Here is a 13636-nt window from a genome sequence, read left to right on the forward strand (position 1 = left end):
CACAAGACAGCTTTCAGGTCGCGGTATGGAGCTCACGAATGGCTAGTGCTCCCCTTTGGCCTCACCAATGGAGTAGCTACCTTCTCAGCTGGAATGGATACAGATTTCGGCGACATGCTGGATGAATTCCTCATTGTGTACCTGGATGACCTGCTAATCTACAGCAAAACTTTTGAAGAGCACGTAGAGCATGTGCGTCAGGTGCTCCGCAGACTCAGAGAATGCAAGTGGTACGCAAAACTGGAAAAGTGCGTCTTCGCAGTACAGGAAGTGGAATTCTTGGGCTTCTTGGTCACTGCAGATGGAATTCGCGTGGATCCTAAAAAGATTGAGGCCGTGGTGAACTGGCCTGCCCCCCGAACAGTTACACAGGTACGCGAGTTCGTGGCTTTCACTCAGTATTGCCGAAAGTCCATCAAAGATTTTTCGAAGATCATGGCCCCCATAACAGACACCACCAAGGGTTCGCTAGCGTTCAAGTGGACAGATGAAGCCCAACGAGCTTTTGAGCACATCAAACAAGTAATGTGTTCCCTACCGGTACTTAAACTCCCAGAATTCGACAAGCCATTCGAAATTCACACCGATGCCTCACGCATCGCACTGGGAGGGGTACTAATGCAAGCTGAAAGACCAGTAGCCTACATTTCGAAGAAGTTTACAGACCCACAGAAGAGATGGGCTACACACGAGCAGGAGATGTATGCAGTGGTATACTGTCTTGACCAATGGCGTCACTACGTATTGGACAAGCATACTAAAGTATACACAGATAATGTTTCCCTGAAGTATTTCCAGACACAACCTAAGCTCTCTCACAAACAGAGTCGGTGGCAAGATCAGCTAGCAGAATATGACATAGAAATCATCCATAAGCCGGGCAAGCAGAATGCAATGCCAGATGCCCTCAGTCGCATGCTCGAGGTTAATGCAGTTAGCGTAATAAGCAGTGATGAAGTACTGGATCAGATCCGCGAGGCCAGTAAGACAGACCCCGCAGTATTACAGATGATGCAGAGTTGGCGACAAGGCAAGACTTCCGTGGGGCTGTTCGACCTGCGGGATGGGCTATGGTATGCTCATAACCGCGTGTATGTACCAGATGATCCTACACTCAAAGCAAAACTACTTTGGGAAACCCACGACTGCAAAGTTGCAGGACACGGTGGGCAAAATAGATCCTTTGACAGGTTAAGCCGTCACTTTTTTTGGCCAAAGATGCAGGAAGATGTGGTGGAATATGTAAGAACGTGCCCAACATGCCAGCTAGTCAAGGCACAGCGAATAAAGCCGGCAGGGCTTTTGATGTCTATGCCTACACCATCTCACCCCTGGGATGTGATAAGCATGGACTTCATTGTCGACTTACCCGAAAGCCACGGATTCACTACCATCTTCGTGATCGTGGACTACTTTTCAAAGCAGGCGCACTTCATTCCCGCAAAGCCGCCCCTTACAGCCTACCAGACGGCGCGGCTTTTCTTCAAGCATGTCTTCAAGAATCACGGACTCCCACTGGCCATTGTTTCGGATCGCGATGGGCGATTCTTAAGCGACATGTGGCTGGAGTTATTCAAGCTCCTAGGCACACAGCTCAGGTTCTCTTCGACCTATCACCCCCAAACAGATGGGCAGACCGAGCGAATCAATCAAGGCATCGAAGATTACATCCGTTGCTATGTCCAAGCAGATCAAAAGGATTGGGCAGACTTTCTGGAAGTCCTTGAGTTTCAGTACAATAGCAGTGTGCACTCGGGGACAGGATACACCCCATTTAAGCTAGCCACAGGAAAAGAGGTGATTACGCCCATGGCACTTGCTTCGGGCACTATGCATGCAGAAGATCAGGATGCTGAGCAGTTTTTGACGGCTTGGCAGAAACGTTTGGATGTAGCCAGAAAGCACTTGATGAAGTACAAAGATAAGTATGTAGCCAGACATAACGAAAAAGCACGAACAGAGTTCTTTCAGAAGGGCGACTTGGTGCTGGTAAGTGCCCAGAACATCAACCTTCCCGAAAACTTAACACCCAAATTCAACCACCGCTTCTATGGTCCATACCGGGTACTGCAAGATTTCAACAACGTCTCCTACAAGCTGGAGCTACCTTCCAACGTCAAGATCCACAATGTTTTTCACATCAGCCTACTCAAACGATTTCAGGTTGATGGGAAATACGGCCGCCATGTACCTCTACTAGACAAAGGAGTAAACCCCTTTGAGCCAGAAATTATCATCAAACACCGTTTCAGGCGCAACAACCTAGAGTTCTATGTCAAGTGGAGAGGGCGGCCAATGTCAGATTGCACTTGGGTGCCAGAAGATAGAGTCATTGCAATGGATAAACAGTTGTTGCTTCGGTACTACAGGATTCCGGACCTCAAACACATGCCTAGGGCATAGAAGACCACAACCATGTACAGCAAGTAGTATAGGATGCAGTAGTTTGTCAGCACAGTTATGCTCAGTTTTTTCAGCAGAATAAAGATGCGTTATGCGACAATTATGCGATGTATGCACTATGTGGTCAGATGCTTTACAATCTTGACGAGGATGTCAAGTTCCTTGAGGGGGGGGAGAATGTTGGGATCCTCGTGAGAGGGAACTTTTTCCCACGTGCGCCGGCGGTCCCTCCTTGCCCCTAGCGCCCCCACATGGGCTGTCCCTCATGCGGCCCGGCGGTCCACGTTCCCATTTCTAACCTAACTCCCGCTAACCTAACTTCTCACCGTGGACGGCACTTGAGGGGGACCGAGGCCCCGTTTGGTGAATTGCCCCTCTCCGCGGCCATGCTCCCCGCGGGCCGATATGACGACTCGTGGACCCGTCGCTCCTGTGGACAAAACATGACTCCGGGAGCCCCCGAAAGACTCTATGCAAGTAAGAGCCCCGCTTGGGCCGTGGCCGGGTCCCCGGGGGTCCCGTGGACCAAAACGGCCCGGGACGCAACCGCGGGGCCGTTTCGGCATTTTGATCAGATTTTGGAACCGCGGCTCCTGGACGGGACCGACGGTGACTCCTTGAGAGGGATTTCTACCTCAAGGCCTTGGGGCTTGGGTGGTTTGCCTGAGCGCCCCGAATTAAAGGACTTATAAGGGAGTAGTACTCCACTCTTGGTGAACCGTGCGCATCCTGCCGGGGTAGCCAAGAGGGGGCCGGTTGTTCAACCGGAGCCGGGGTGGCAGTCCTCACGTCCATAAAACCATTTACCCATTCTAGGTTGGAGTTAGGTTAACCCAGTCTTCAGAGGCGCTGGAGAGGCCTCCGTCCCTTTTTGTAATCAACTTTTTGAATCAATACAAAGCGCCCGTCACGGGCTTGTTTCAACAATCTTGTCTCGCGCGTCCCTTTGAAATACTTGCTCAACTTGTTGTGAAGTCGGCTAACTTGTGTTCAGGTGAAGGATCGGCGAACGCGCGCGGCCCCTAAGTTCCATTTACGGGCCGCTCTTCAGGGTCCCGTAACAGTAGCATCCACGATCATCAAATAAAATATTGATAATCAAAACATTGATTTCACAAAAATGTTTCCACAAGAAAATATCCTTAGGCTTCAAGCCAAGGAAAACCACCTCAAAACGAAAGATATCGACAAAAACACCCCATACGATCAAGGTAAGAAAGCGGCAGACTACCATCTCCTCCTTGATCGACCAGCAAGGTGATGAGATGGGCAAAAGTTATGTTAGATCACCTCACCCAAATTATCGGAAAGGAACACATAATCAGTGAAGCCAGAACAAGGATTTTCTCGGCCACCCCAACCTTAGTTGATCCTGACCAAGCGAATTTTCTCGAAAGGCCCTTTACCTTGGTGGAGAACTCTTAAAAAACTGGGTAAAGAGAAGTCGCTAGGGTGGGATGGGATTACGGCTGAGTTTTGTTAAGAATTCTGGAAAGATATGGGCTCGTCGTTCCTGCATATGGTCAACAGAGCCTTTACAAAAGGTACGCTTGAACCGGGGGTAAAGAAAGGGCTCATTAAACTCATCCCCAACCAACTTGCTTGCTCCCCATTCAAACATTGGAGACCAATTACTATGATGATTGTGGTGTACAAGGTATTAGCCACTCATTGCTAAACGGATGTCCCCAGTGTTGACTGGTGCTATCTCTCCTCATCAACATGGATTTATTAAAGGTAGATCAATCTACGACAACATCCTGACGGCCATGATTGGTATAGAATATGCTAAGTTCAAGAAACAAGAATGTGTCCTCCTCCAATTGGACCTTGACAAAGCTTATAATAGGATAACCTAGTCTTTTGTGTAAGAAACGTTACGGACTGACATAAGCACATGTCTATATTCTAACTCTTGTTCCCGTTTATTCTCCCACATTAAATGATCAGTTTAATATGAGAAAATCATTTGGTTTGTAGTTAGATAATAGATTTTATGACATAACCTCTCTCAAAATCATAGTCATCCTTGACTATGAAGTAGAGGAGATAAAGCCTTAGTCATTAGTCTATGTTTCTTAGCGAGTAGAGGATCCCTTTTTACCCTATGACATTCCAAAATGGATGATTAATCCATTTGATGCTTGGGAGACTTAGCTGCCACAAGCATGCCATCTCTTGAGTCCATATTATATTCCCAAAGTAGAGTGGCAAATTCTACTTGGTGTTTGAGAGACATCGTCATCACAAACATGATTCTAAGTATGCATAGTACTTAAATTTGTGCACAATAAAAAGAGAACTAGTCTTATAAAACAAAGTGAAATAGACAAGAGTTGTTGGTGTAGGCTCTCAACTTCTCAAGCTTGGAGAAGAAGATGGAGTTCTTTCTCAACACACCATGAGAAATGTATGTGTGTGTGTGTGTATGTGTGTGTGTGTGTGTATAAGAGAGAGAGAGAGAGAGAGAGAGAGAGAGAGAGAGAGAGAGAGTAAATAGTCAAGCTACCCACCTCCTTGCTTGGATCGATCCCTCTTCCTAGCTCAAGCTTGAAGTTGATTGAACCTTTTCTAGACTAGCCAATCACATGCAATAGGCATATCAAAAAACCATGATAGCATTTGGACAAGTGTCCTCCTTTCCCCTTTGAGAGAGACGGTTTGGAAAATGCTTAAACAATTAATTTAATTGAATTCTCAGTCAATAGGTTTTAGGCACTACATAAGGGCAGCATGTGTAGGTGCTTGACATGTGTCCTTACTTCTTAGGTCTTGGGCTTGCCTTAAGTGAGTGTGTGTGTGTGTGTATTCTCTCTCATGTCCCTAGCTTTAGGACTCGCCTCCATTCTTGTAGGGATCATGTTGACTTTAGAACACCTCACCCCCTTGAGCACCTTAGTCATGAAGCCCCTCAAGCACCTTAGTCATAAAACATGACAAGCACCTCAAGCACTTTACTTAGCAAGCACGACAAACACCTCAAGCTTGGACCGGGTTCCCACTTCAAGCTCAGGCCTAGCTTGCCTAAGGTCCTAGATCTAAGGAGGTTTTAACACTAACCTTTGGAGGTCTTTAATGAAGCTAACCTTAAGGTCTTTCAAGCTCCATTAGCTAGCATTCCTTATTGACAGACCATCTCTCATTTGGACCCATTGACTTTGGTCCCATGTTGAGATAGATCCATAAGCACGTGTCTATATTCTAGCTCTTGTTTTTATTCTCCCACATTAAATGATTAAATTAATATAAGAAACCATTTGGGCTAGTTAAATATTAGATTTTATGGCATTACTTCTCTCAAGGTTTGATAACAAACTAGCTCAATGCTAAATGTATGCCATATGCGACATGAAGTGCTTATCATATGGAGCATGTCGGTCCTTTCAGATTGGCAATTGAAGTTCTAGTTGCCAAGATATTGTCCATTAAAGTTTCATTGGAGGCCAGTTTCCCACCAGCTCGATCGCCTCGATCAATGTTCCATTTGGGTGTTTTAGAACTTCAGCCAGGTTCAAGAATATTGTGCACTTAATAGATCAATAAGTGCTCTAGGAATCTTGTCTGGAATGTCATCTCTGCAGTGCATTGATAGCACGATATGCCAATGGGCTTGTGCTCGGCACTACGGTGGTTGATATGTAATTACTGCCCAACATGGCAACGGGAAGTTGGTTAGAATGTTGGCAGTGGGACGTTGGTTAGAATGTTGTGGTTGGTGAGGCTTTAGTTGATGTATACACCAAATGTGGTGCCCTAGTTGATGCGTATGTTCAATGTGGTTCCCTTTGAGCATGGCCGCCCATAAGCATCCAAAAGCCACCCAAGAGAAGCCAGTTGTCCATGAGCTCAAGCTCAATAATCATTAAGTGGTTTTTTTTTATAAAGAAATACACAGGACAATGATGGCACCGTCTTTACCCCTCTTCAAAAGCAAGCATTAAGAAGATATTTTTTTAGAAGTGGCCAAGTCAAGCAAAGAAGGGAAAAAGGGAAAAAAAAAAAGAGAGGAGGAGGAAGGCGATGGGAAGAAGAAGAGGAAGAAAAAGAAAGGAGAAAGAAGAAGGGGAAAGAAAGGAAAGAAAAGAAAAAGAAGGAAGAAAGAAAAGAAAGAAGAAGAAGAAGAGGAAAGAAAGAAGGGGAAAGAAAAGAAAAAGAAGAAGAGGAGAAAAAAACACAAGGGAAAAGACCGTGAAGAAAAAGTATGAAGGTAACGAGGAGATCTTTTTCGATCTCTCTCTCTCGACCTTGGAGAGAGGAGCCACGAAGGAGGGAGGAGGAAATTGGGCATGAAAAGAGCAATAGAGGAAGAGGAGTGTGAGGCAATAAAGATGGACTAAGTTCACATTCTCTCCCCGACTCAGTGAATTAAGCAAGAGAAAAGAAGGAAGGGATTGAAAGGAGAACATCAGAGAGCAAGAGCTTTACGAAGCTCTCGAAGGCATTTGAAGGAGGCAATTTTTTGGCAATCAGAGAAGGAACTTTGCAGAGCTCATGAGAGCCATTGAAACGATACGAAGAGAAGTCATCATCATCATCAATTTAAGTTTTGTTAATCATGATTGATAAGTCACAAAGCTATTGACGGCTCACTTAATCTTGTAAAGAGAGTTTAAACTTTTACTTTTCAATTAATCCGAATAACAACGTCGTTCACGACCCGCTTTGGTTATCGGATAAGTTGTACTCAAAGCTTTACTCAACTTATTTTTTATTACGATAATTGCCATAGCTATCAATGTTTGTTATTCTCTCTCTCACGCCTCTCACAGCCAGAGGCCCCGTGTCTTCCCAACTCACATTTCGAACACATCCCCCAACAACAGGGTCGTTTGGCTGCACTCGACAAACCCAGGTCAAGCACTCAACCAACAAAGCTAGCTCCTTTGGACAAATGTGAAAAGAATCTTAGCCTTGAAAGTTTGAAGGAAAGTCAAATAAATGGGGAGTGTTGAAGAGTCTACTAATCACTTATAATGAGTGCCTTTCACACTTTCACGGTGTCAAAAAGCCCTAAGTGGAAAACAAAATCCCACCTTTGCACGCAAACGCTACACTTGGTTGAACAAAAGGCCCTAGGACTCTTATTAGCACACACATACATCACTCTCTCACTCTCTCTCTCTCTCTCTCTCTCTCTTTACACTAATCACTCAATAATCTAAAAAAACTAGTGATTTGCCAAGCACACACTAAGATGTCAACGCAAAATTGACACCCATACTTGCCTTTTAATTGAACTTAAGTGTCAAGTCACTTTACAATGATGCATCAGATCCAGTTCCCATTTGAAAGTGGTAACCCAGTGGACAAACCCTTTTCTTGGACAGCTCATACTTAACCTTAAAGCAACATCAAAACATCAAAGCAAGGGCCCAAGAAAAGAGCAATGAAACCCAAAAAGAAGCTTCTTGACAGCTCAAAAGCTCTTCTCCCATGTGGAAAGAACACCCCACCGCCCCCCCCCCCAACCAAACACGCACCAAGCTTCCACTGATTCAAGAGAATAATCATACCAAGGGCAAACTCTTCTTATGTTCCTCATTTGCAAAATTACAAAATCAGCATGACCCAACCAGAACCTGTAAATACTCGCAAAACCATCGCAAACCTTCTGACGAAAATACTAGCAGAACCATCAACATCCTTTCAATGAAAATCATACCAATTTGAAGTCTAGTATGCATTGCTACAATGCATCACTGATTGGGAAAAGTCCATCAATATACACCTTCAAAAGCCTGATGCAGAAACAAAACTTTTTCGCTCCCGTTGCTGACTTTTAGTGATCATTTGTCGGCTTGAAACCTCAATAATTCCAATTAGGATCGAGAACTCTTTAATTCCAATTAGGATCGAGAGAACGAAAAATAAAAATGAAACTTCAAGTTTGAGCAAATTAATGTGAAAACATAGCAAAATAGTTATATTTCCTCTATGAAAAAGCATGTAAAGAACTTGTGTCTCGATAGGACAATGATTAGTTCCTTTTTCCCAAACACCAGTGAGTATTGAGTCTTATTAGCTGGATCGCCCAAGAGAAACTTATTCCAAAGCCCTTTTTCAGGTCACTAAGTGGAGGGCCCATCCACATCTATCAAGCCCAACCCAACCATCAGACATACTACATTCAGTACCAAAAACACTTTTGAAGGACACCTATTTGGCACTACCCAAAAGAGATTTCAGTGTTACTAGGCCCCAAAATTCGCAGTCGAGATTAATATCTCACTGATTATAGTTCATGTGCTTCATGTTAGGACCATACTGTCAGAATTCCAATCCTTCAGGAAAATCAACAAATCACAGAGCAAAATCTTTTAGGCACTTTTAGAGCCATAATCTCCTTGACAAGGGCTGTCATTTGACAAACAAAGCGTGAGAAGACATTGCTATACGCACATTCCGAGCTCACAAGGCCTTACAATGAATGTGCTCTTTGGACATCCACCGCAAGAGCTCAATTAGCCGCAGATGCCCATTGAAAAAGAGCTGGCCTAAAATACACAAGCTAAGAGTGATCATGTGTTACCTTTGGGCAGATGTCATCGTGCATTCTTTACAATGTGATCGACTCTGTGACAGAGGCACCTCTTGCACTTGAAACTCTGCGTAGACATCAACTTTCACTCTCTACCTGCCTTGCGGGTTGACTAGCTGCGAAAACAGAGCGCTGGCAGTCGCATCTTCCGAGTCCTCTTCACTTGCCATACTATTCATGCTATGACCCCCTGCCCCACTTGTGTCCCAATGCTCTTGAGCCGGAAGTCGTATCGGAAGCTCCAAAATTTGGTTGCGGCTGTCCTCATCCATTGCACCAGCCATAGCTGTCTCTTGTAGCTGCAAAGCATACTCCAAGTTCCAAAGCACATCACCCATTGCCGGCCTGTCGATGCCCTGCTCAGCTAAGCACTTCTCAGCTGTCTCCCCATACTTCCTTAAAGAGTTAGTGTTGATGGTGCCCGCCAAATGTGGATCCACTATCTGGTCAAGAAGCCCCATCTTCTGCCAATGCATGGCCCACTCTGCTATATTCACTTGATCCCTAGGAAGAGCTGGGTTGATCGCAGGACGCGCACATAGCACCTCCATCAAAACCACACCAAATGAGTATACATCCGACTTCTCTGTCAATTGTTGCCTTCTAAAGTATTCGGGATCAAGATAGCCAAAGCTTCCCTTTACGGCAGTGCTCACATGAGTCCGATCGAGAGTCGGCCCTGTTTTCGACAATCCAAAGTCTGAAACTTTGGCGACCAAATTTTCATCCAAGAGTATGTTGGTCGTCTTCACATCTCTGTGAATGATGCCTTGTGCAGCTCCCGTGTGAAGATAATGAAGGCCTCTTGCTGCACCAATGCAGATGTCTAGTCTTTGCCTCCATGACAATGGGGGTAAGTCAGTGCCATATAAATGGCTTCTGAGAGGCCCATTTGCCATATATTCATACACCAAAATCATCTCACAATTTTCATCACAATACCCAATAAGGGAGACAAGATGCCTATGGCGGAGCTTTGACAACATGTCGATTTCTGTTTGAAATTCAGTTATCCCTTGCTCTGATCTTGGATTCCCCCTCTTTACTGCAACTTTAGTTCCCTCATCCGTCATGCCTTTGAAAACCTTGCCAAACCCTCCAACTCCAAGCACCTGAGCTTCATCAAAATTGTTTGTAGCTTCCAAAATTTCTGCAAAGCTAAACTGGCGGCCCAAGCTTGAGGGCACCGATGAGACATAACTACCAGTGCCACTTTTGTGAGAAACAGTGGAAACCTTGCTTGCCATGCTTGCAGAGTTCCCACCGTGTATGGGTAAAGGCAACCATGCGGATGGTGAGTGCTTGTAGACCTTGGATTTTTTGCGGCAGAAAACAAGAAGGCCTACAACGATAAGAACCATAGCTACCACACCCGCACTGGCACCACCGACAATGGGCACAATCTTGAACCTGCTAGAGCCTGACCGTGAGGCGGGTAGTACCATGGCTCCATCCAAACTGCCAGCAGAATTGTTAAGCTTCCATATTTCAATGCCATTCAAGATTGCATTATTGTTTGATACTGCAGCATTTGGGGTCGGACCTATCTGGATCCATAGACTCGAAATGCCGGCCGAAGAATTAACAGTGAAGTCTCTGTAATATGCATGAGCTGCACCTTTGGTATAAACAAGATCGATCGAGTGATAGGCGGTCTGGTTCTGAAGGTAGATTTCAAATATCCGGACACCGGCTGTGCTAAAATAAATCTCACATAGATGTAAACGCACAACGTAGACAAACTCGGGATCCACAGAAAATACCCATGAAATATTGAAAGAGTTGTCCGGCATTTGATTATCCTCCATCTGCAGAGCTGTGCTATATACGACAGGGGGTGCAATGTATGTAGGTAGGGGCGGCGTGTAGACAATCGCATTGCGACTCGTCGAGACATTCCTCACTCCGGCCGTAGAGAACAAGTTTGTCTCGTTCGCTGCCCATGTGCGAAAAAGACCAGTAGAATCATTGCTTGGTGATACGGCCGGACCGCCCACATTGATTCTGTACATGCATTCAGCAGCTGTTGATTCCATACCGAGAGGCTCCGGCGAGTTCATGCCAAGAGGGCTCGAGTTGTCGACGAGGATGTCAGAAGGCATAGAGACTACTTCAAGTGCATTGATGAAGGCATAGGAGCCCATGGCAGGCTCAAATGAGACAGTGAGTGTGGTTGAAGACACATTGACAGAGTACTCTTTGAAGAGAAACACAGAGTTGGAATTCTGTATGGACGAGGTAACATGCACATCAGACAGTAGTGTAAACCCATTAGCAACAACAGAAAAGACAGCAGAATTGAGGTCGTATGCGTTAAAGGAGAAAGGGTAGAAGTAGAGCCGAATCCAGAAGCGCGACGGCGAGACAGGGAATGTGTATGACGAGGAATTAGGGAAGATGCGCGCCGTGGCGAGAACAGGGGAGGCAGCAGTGCGGGCCGAAGTAGAGGCAGCAACAGAATGCACCGAGCTTGAGAGGAGGGATGAATCTGCAGAGTCAGCAGTGAATGTCCTCCCATCGACGGTTGTGTTAGTGGAAGAGCCACAATCTATGAGGAAGACATCTTTGGGTGTGTAGGTGCTCTGCGCGTGAAACAGAGGGAGGCAGGGCAGGTGCATCACCGTGAGCAAGAAGATAAAGGGCAAAGGGCCTCCCATTTGGTGCCCCAGCTTCATTAGGGAGCTCCGTAGCTGCCCAACGGCGAAAGAAAGTGGAGATTGCTGAAATGTGAGTGCCAGAAGACAAGGGGTGGACTCTTGCTACATCTGCATCATTCTCTCTCTTGCCAAAAATACACGTCGCCCGTAGAAGATCGACCTCCTGCAGATCTCTGATGCGGGCTCTCAAGCTACACGCTCAAACACATACAGAGAAGAATACCAGTCACACACATTCTCAGAGAGGCGGAACTTTCTCTCTTTCTCTCTCTCTCATGCACACACGCAGAGGGGAACAATACTCCCTCTCTCTCTTCTCTCACTTCTGGGTCTTCGCTCTCCGGCTGGGAGAAGCAATGAAGTTGCACCCCGCCCTGGTTTGCAAGGAGACAGAGGCGTATGCCACCGTGGCGGAGCGGGAGGTAAATTTGATTGCTTGGCTCTGTAAGAGGTTCTCCACGTAGGTCAGTAAGTCCACGTCATTGAGAGAGGTAAATTTGATTGCTTGGCTCTTTATGTCTCAACCAACAGCCCTGTAAGAAGTTCCTCCACGTAGGTTATTAAGTCCACGTCATTGAGAGGGGTCTCGCACGTGGCTTTCCTGACATGTAAGGGAGCGTTTGTGTGTGCAAGTGTGTGGTGAGAGACCCAACTATCCAGTGTGTCGGGGTTGTTATGTTGGAGAATGTCTGGACTATTGTACACAAAGAAGAGAAAGCGATGGGGGGACTGGAGAGGTTGTTCATACCAACAAGTGGTTGCGGTTGTGGTTCCGTGTATATGTGTTATGTTTGCATGTTCAACCAGTGGATGTACACCTATGTGGTGCTTCAAGGGTTGTTTTATAGGCCCTCTGAAGGTGCATGTGCACGTAGTGTTCCACCCGTGTTCAAAGGAAGGACGATTATTGTTGCCCATGCGGGTCATTTATGGGGATTGGAAAAAAAAAGGTTCTCCATGTTGCAAGTGCCCTTGGGGGGTTGGGGGGGGATTCCTAGGTACTGATCAAATTGCATGAGCCCAGCCTTTCTCTGTCAACATGGACCAATCAAAGGGTTCACAATCTGGTTTTCCAATCGCTCTACCCATCCAAGTTGGCATGCTAAACAGGGTAGCTTCAGTACGTACGTACGGGCAATACTATATAGTACGATCATACATTACAGTACCATATGATATTGTATGGAATATTTAAAAATTTGTGCTTATGGCTAGAAATCATGGGCAAGCAACAAACCGCTTAATCAACATTTTCTAGGCTATATTGTTTGTTCCCTTAGCACATAACCCCAAATCTAAGCTGCACAATTTCTAGAGAGCCTCTGTGAACCAAACGTCTACACAAAGGACACTGGAGAAGGACTTTATGCACTCCAACCACGTAGTCCAATCTCTCTCTCTCTCTCTCTCTCTCTCTCTCTCTCTCTCTCTCTCTCCAATGCTCTCTTGCATGCTCCCGCTCTCTCGTACATGAATGCAAAGTGCTTGTTTGTCTCTAATGCACCTATGGCGTCGAACTTTGCAAGCTTCACAATGCAGTGTAAGACTAACCCCAACTGGAAGCATACTAATGTTCTCCATGTCATCAATACTCCATCCCAAAAAGGCACAAGCACCCATACGTGGCAGTCTAAGTATTGTGGGAAGCAGTATACTAGCACCATCACTCACGTCATCAAGCATTTGATACATATTGGGTGTGCGGATGAGTGTGGTGCATGTGACAAAGTACCCCAACAATTGAGGGATGAATTGATCATAAAGAAGCACCTTGAAATGGCCTATGCTTGTAAAGTTAAAGGAGGTCAGAGCATGCAGGATGCTTTACATGATGCGTTTGTGGCACAGTTCACCAAACATAACTTCACAAGAAGGTGTTGAAGTGGACAAGAGTTTTTCTCAACCATCCACTGGTAGGAAGAGGGCATGGGTTGATAGTGCAGGTGATAAAGAAGATATTTTGCCAGGTGAGAAGACTGTGGGGGAGGCTCCAAGGCAAACCACTTTGCCTTCTCATATCACTTCACACGCTTGGATA

At 45.7% G+C, this 13636-nt stretch overlaps 1 protein-coding gene and 1 pseudogene across 1 annotated transcript; one reads left to right on the forward strand and one right to left on the reverse strand.

Annotated features, from left to right (window-relative positions):
- Positions 1-2654: 2654 nt before the first annotated feature.
- Positions 2655-3200, forward strand: LOC147455794 (uncharacterized; annotated as a pseudogene).
- Positions 3201-8384: 5184 nt separating this feature from the next.
- Positions 8385-11980, reverse strand: THE1 (protein kinase family protein). Its single transcript, XM_086514450.1, has one exon. It carries the CDS (start codon positions 11614-11616, stop codon positions 9034-9036), a length of 2583 nt encoding a protein of 860 aa, XP_086370576.1. The 5' UTR covers positions 11617-11980; the 3' UTR covers positions 8385-9033.
- Between the last annotated feature and the right edge of the window lie 1656 nt (positions 11981-13636).

The sequence above is a fragment of the Adiantum capillus-veneris genome, chromosome 6 (genome assembly GCF_014529385.1).
Source record: "Adiantum capillus-veneris isolate H3 chromosome 6, ASM1452938v2, whole genome shotgun sequence".
Classification (NCBI taxonomy): Eukaryota; Viridiplantae; Streptophyta; class Polypodiopsida; order Polypodiales; family Pteridaceae; genus Adiantum; species Adiantum capillus-veneris.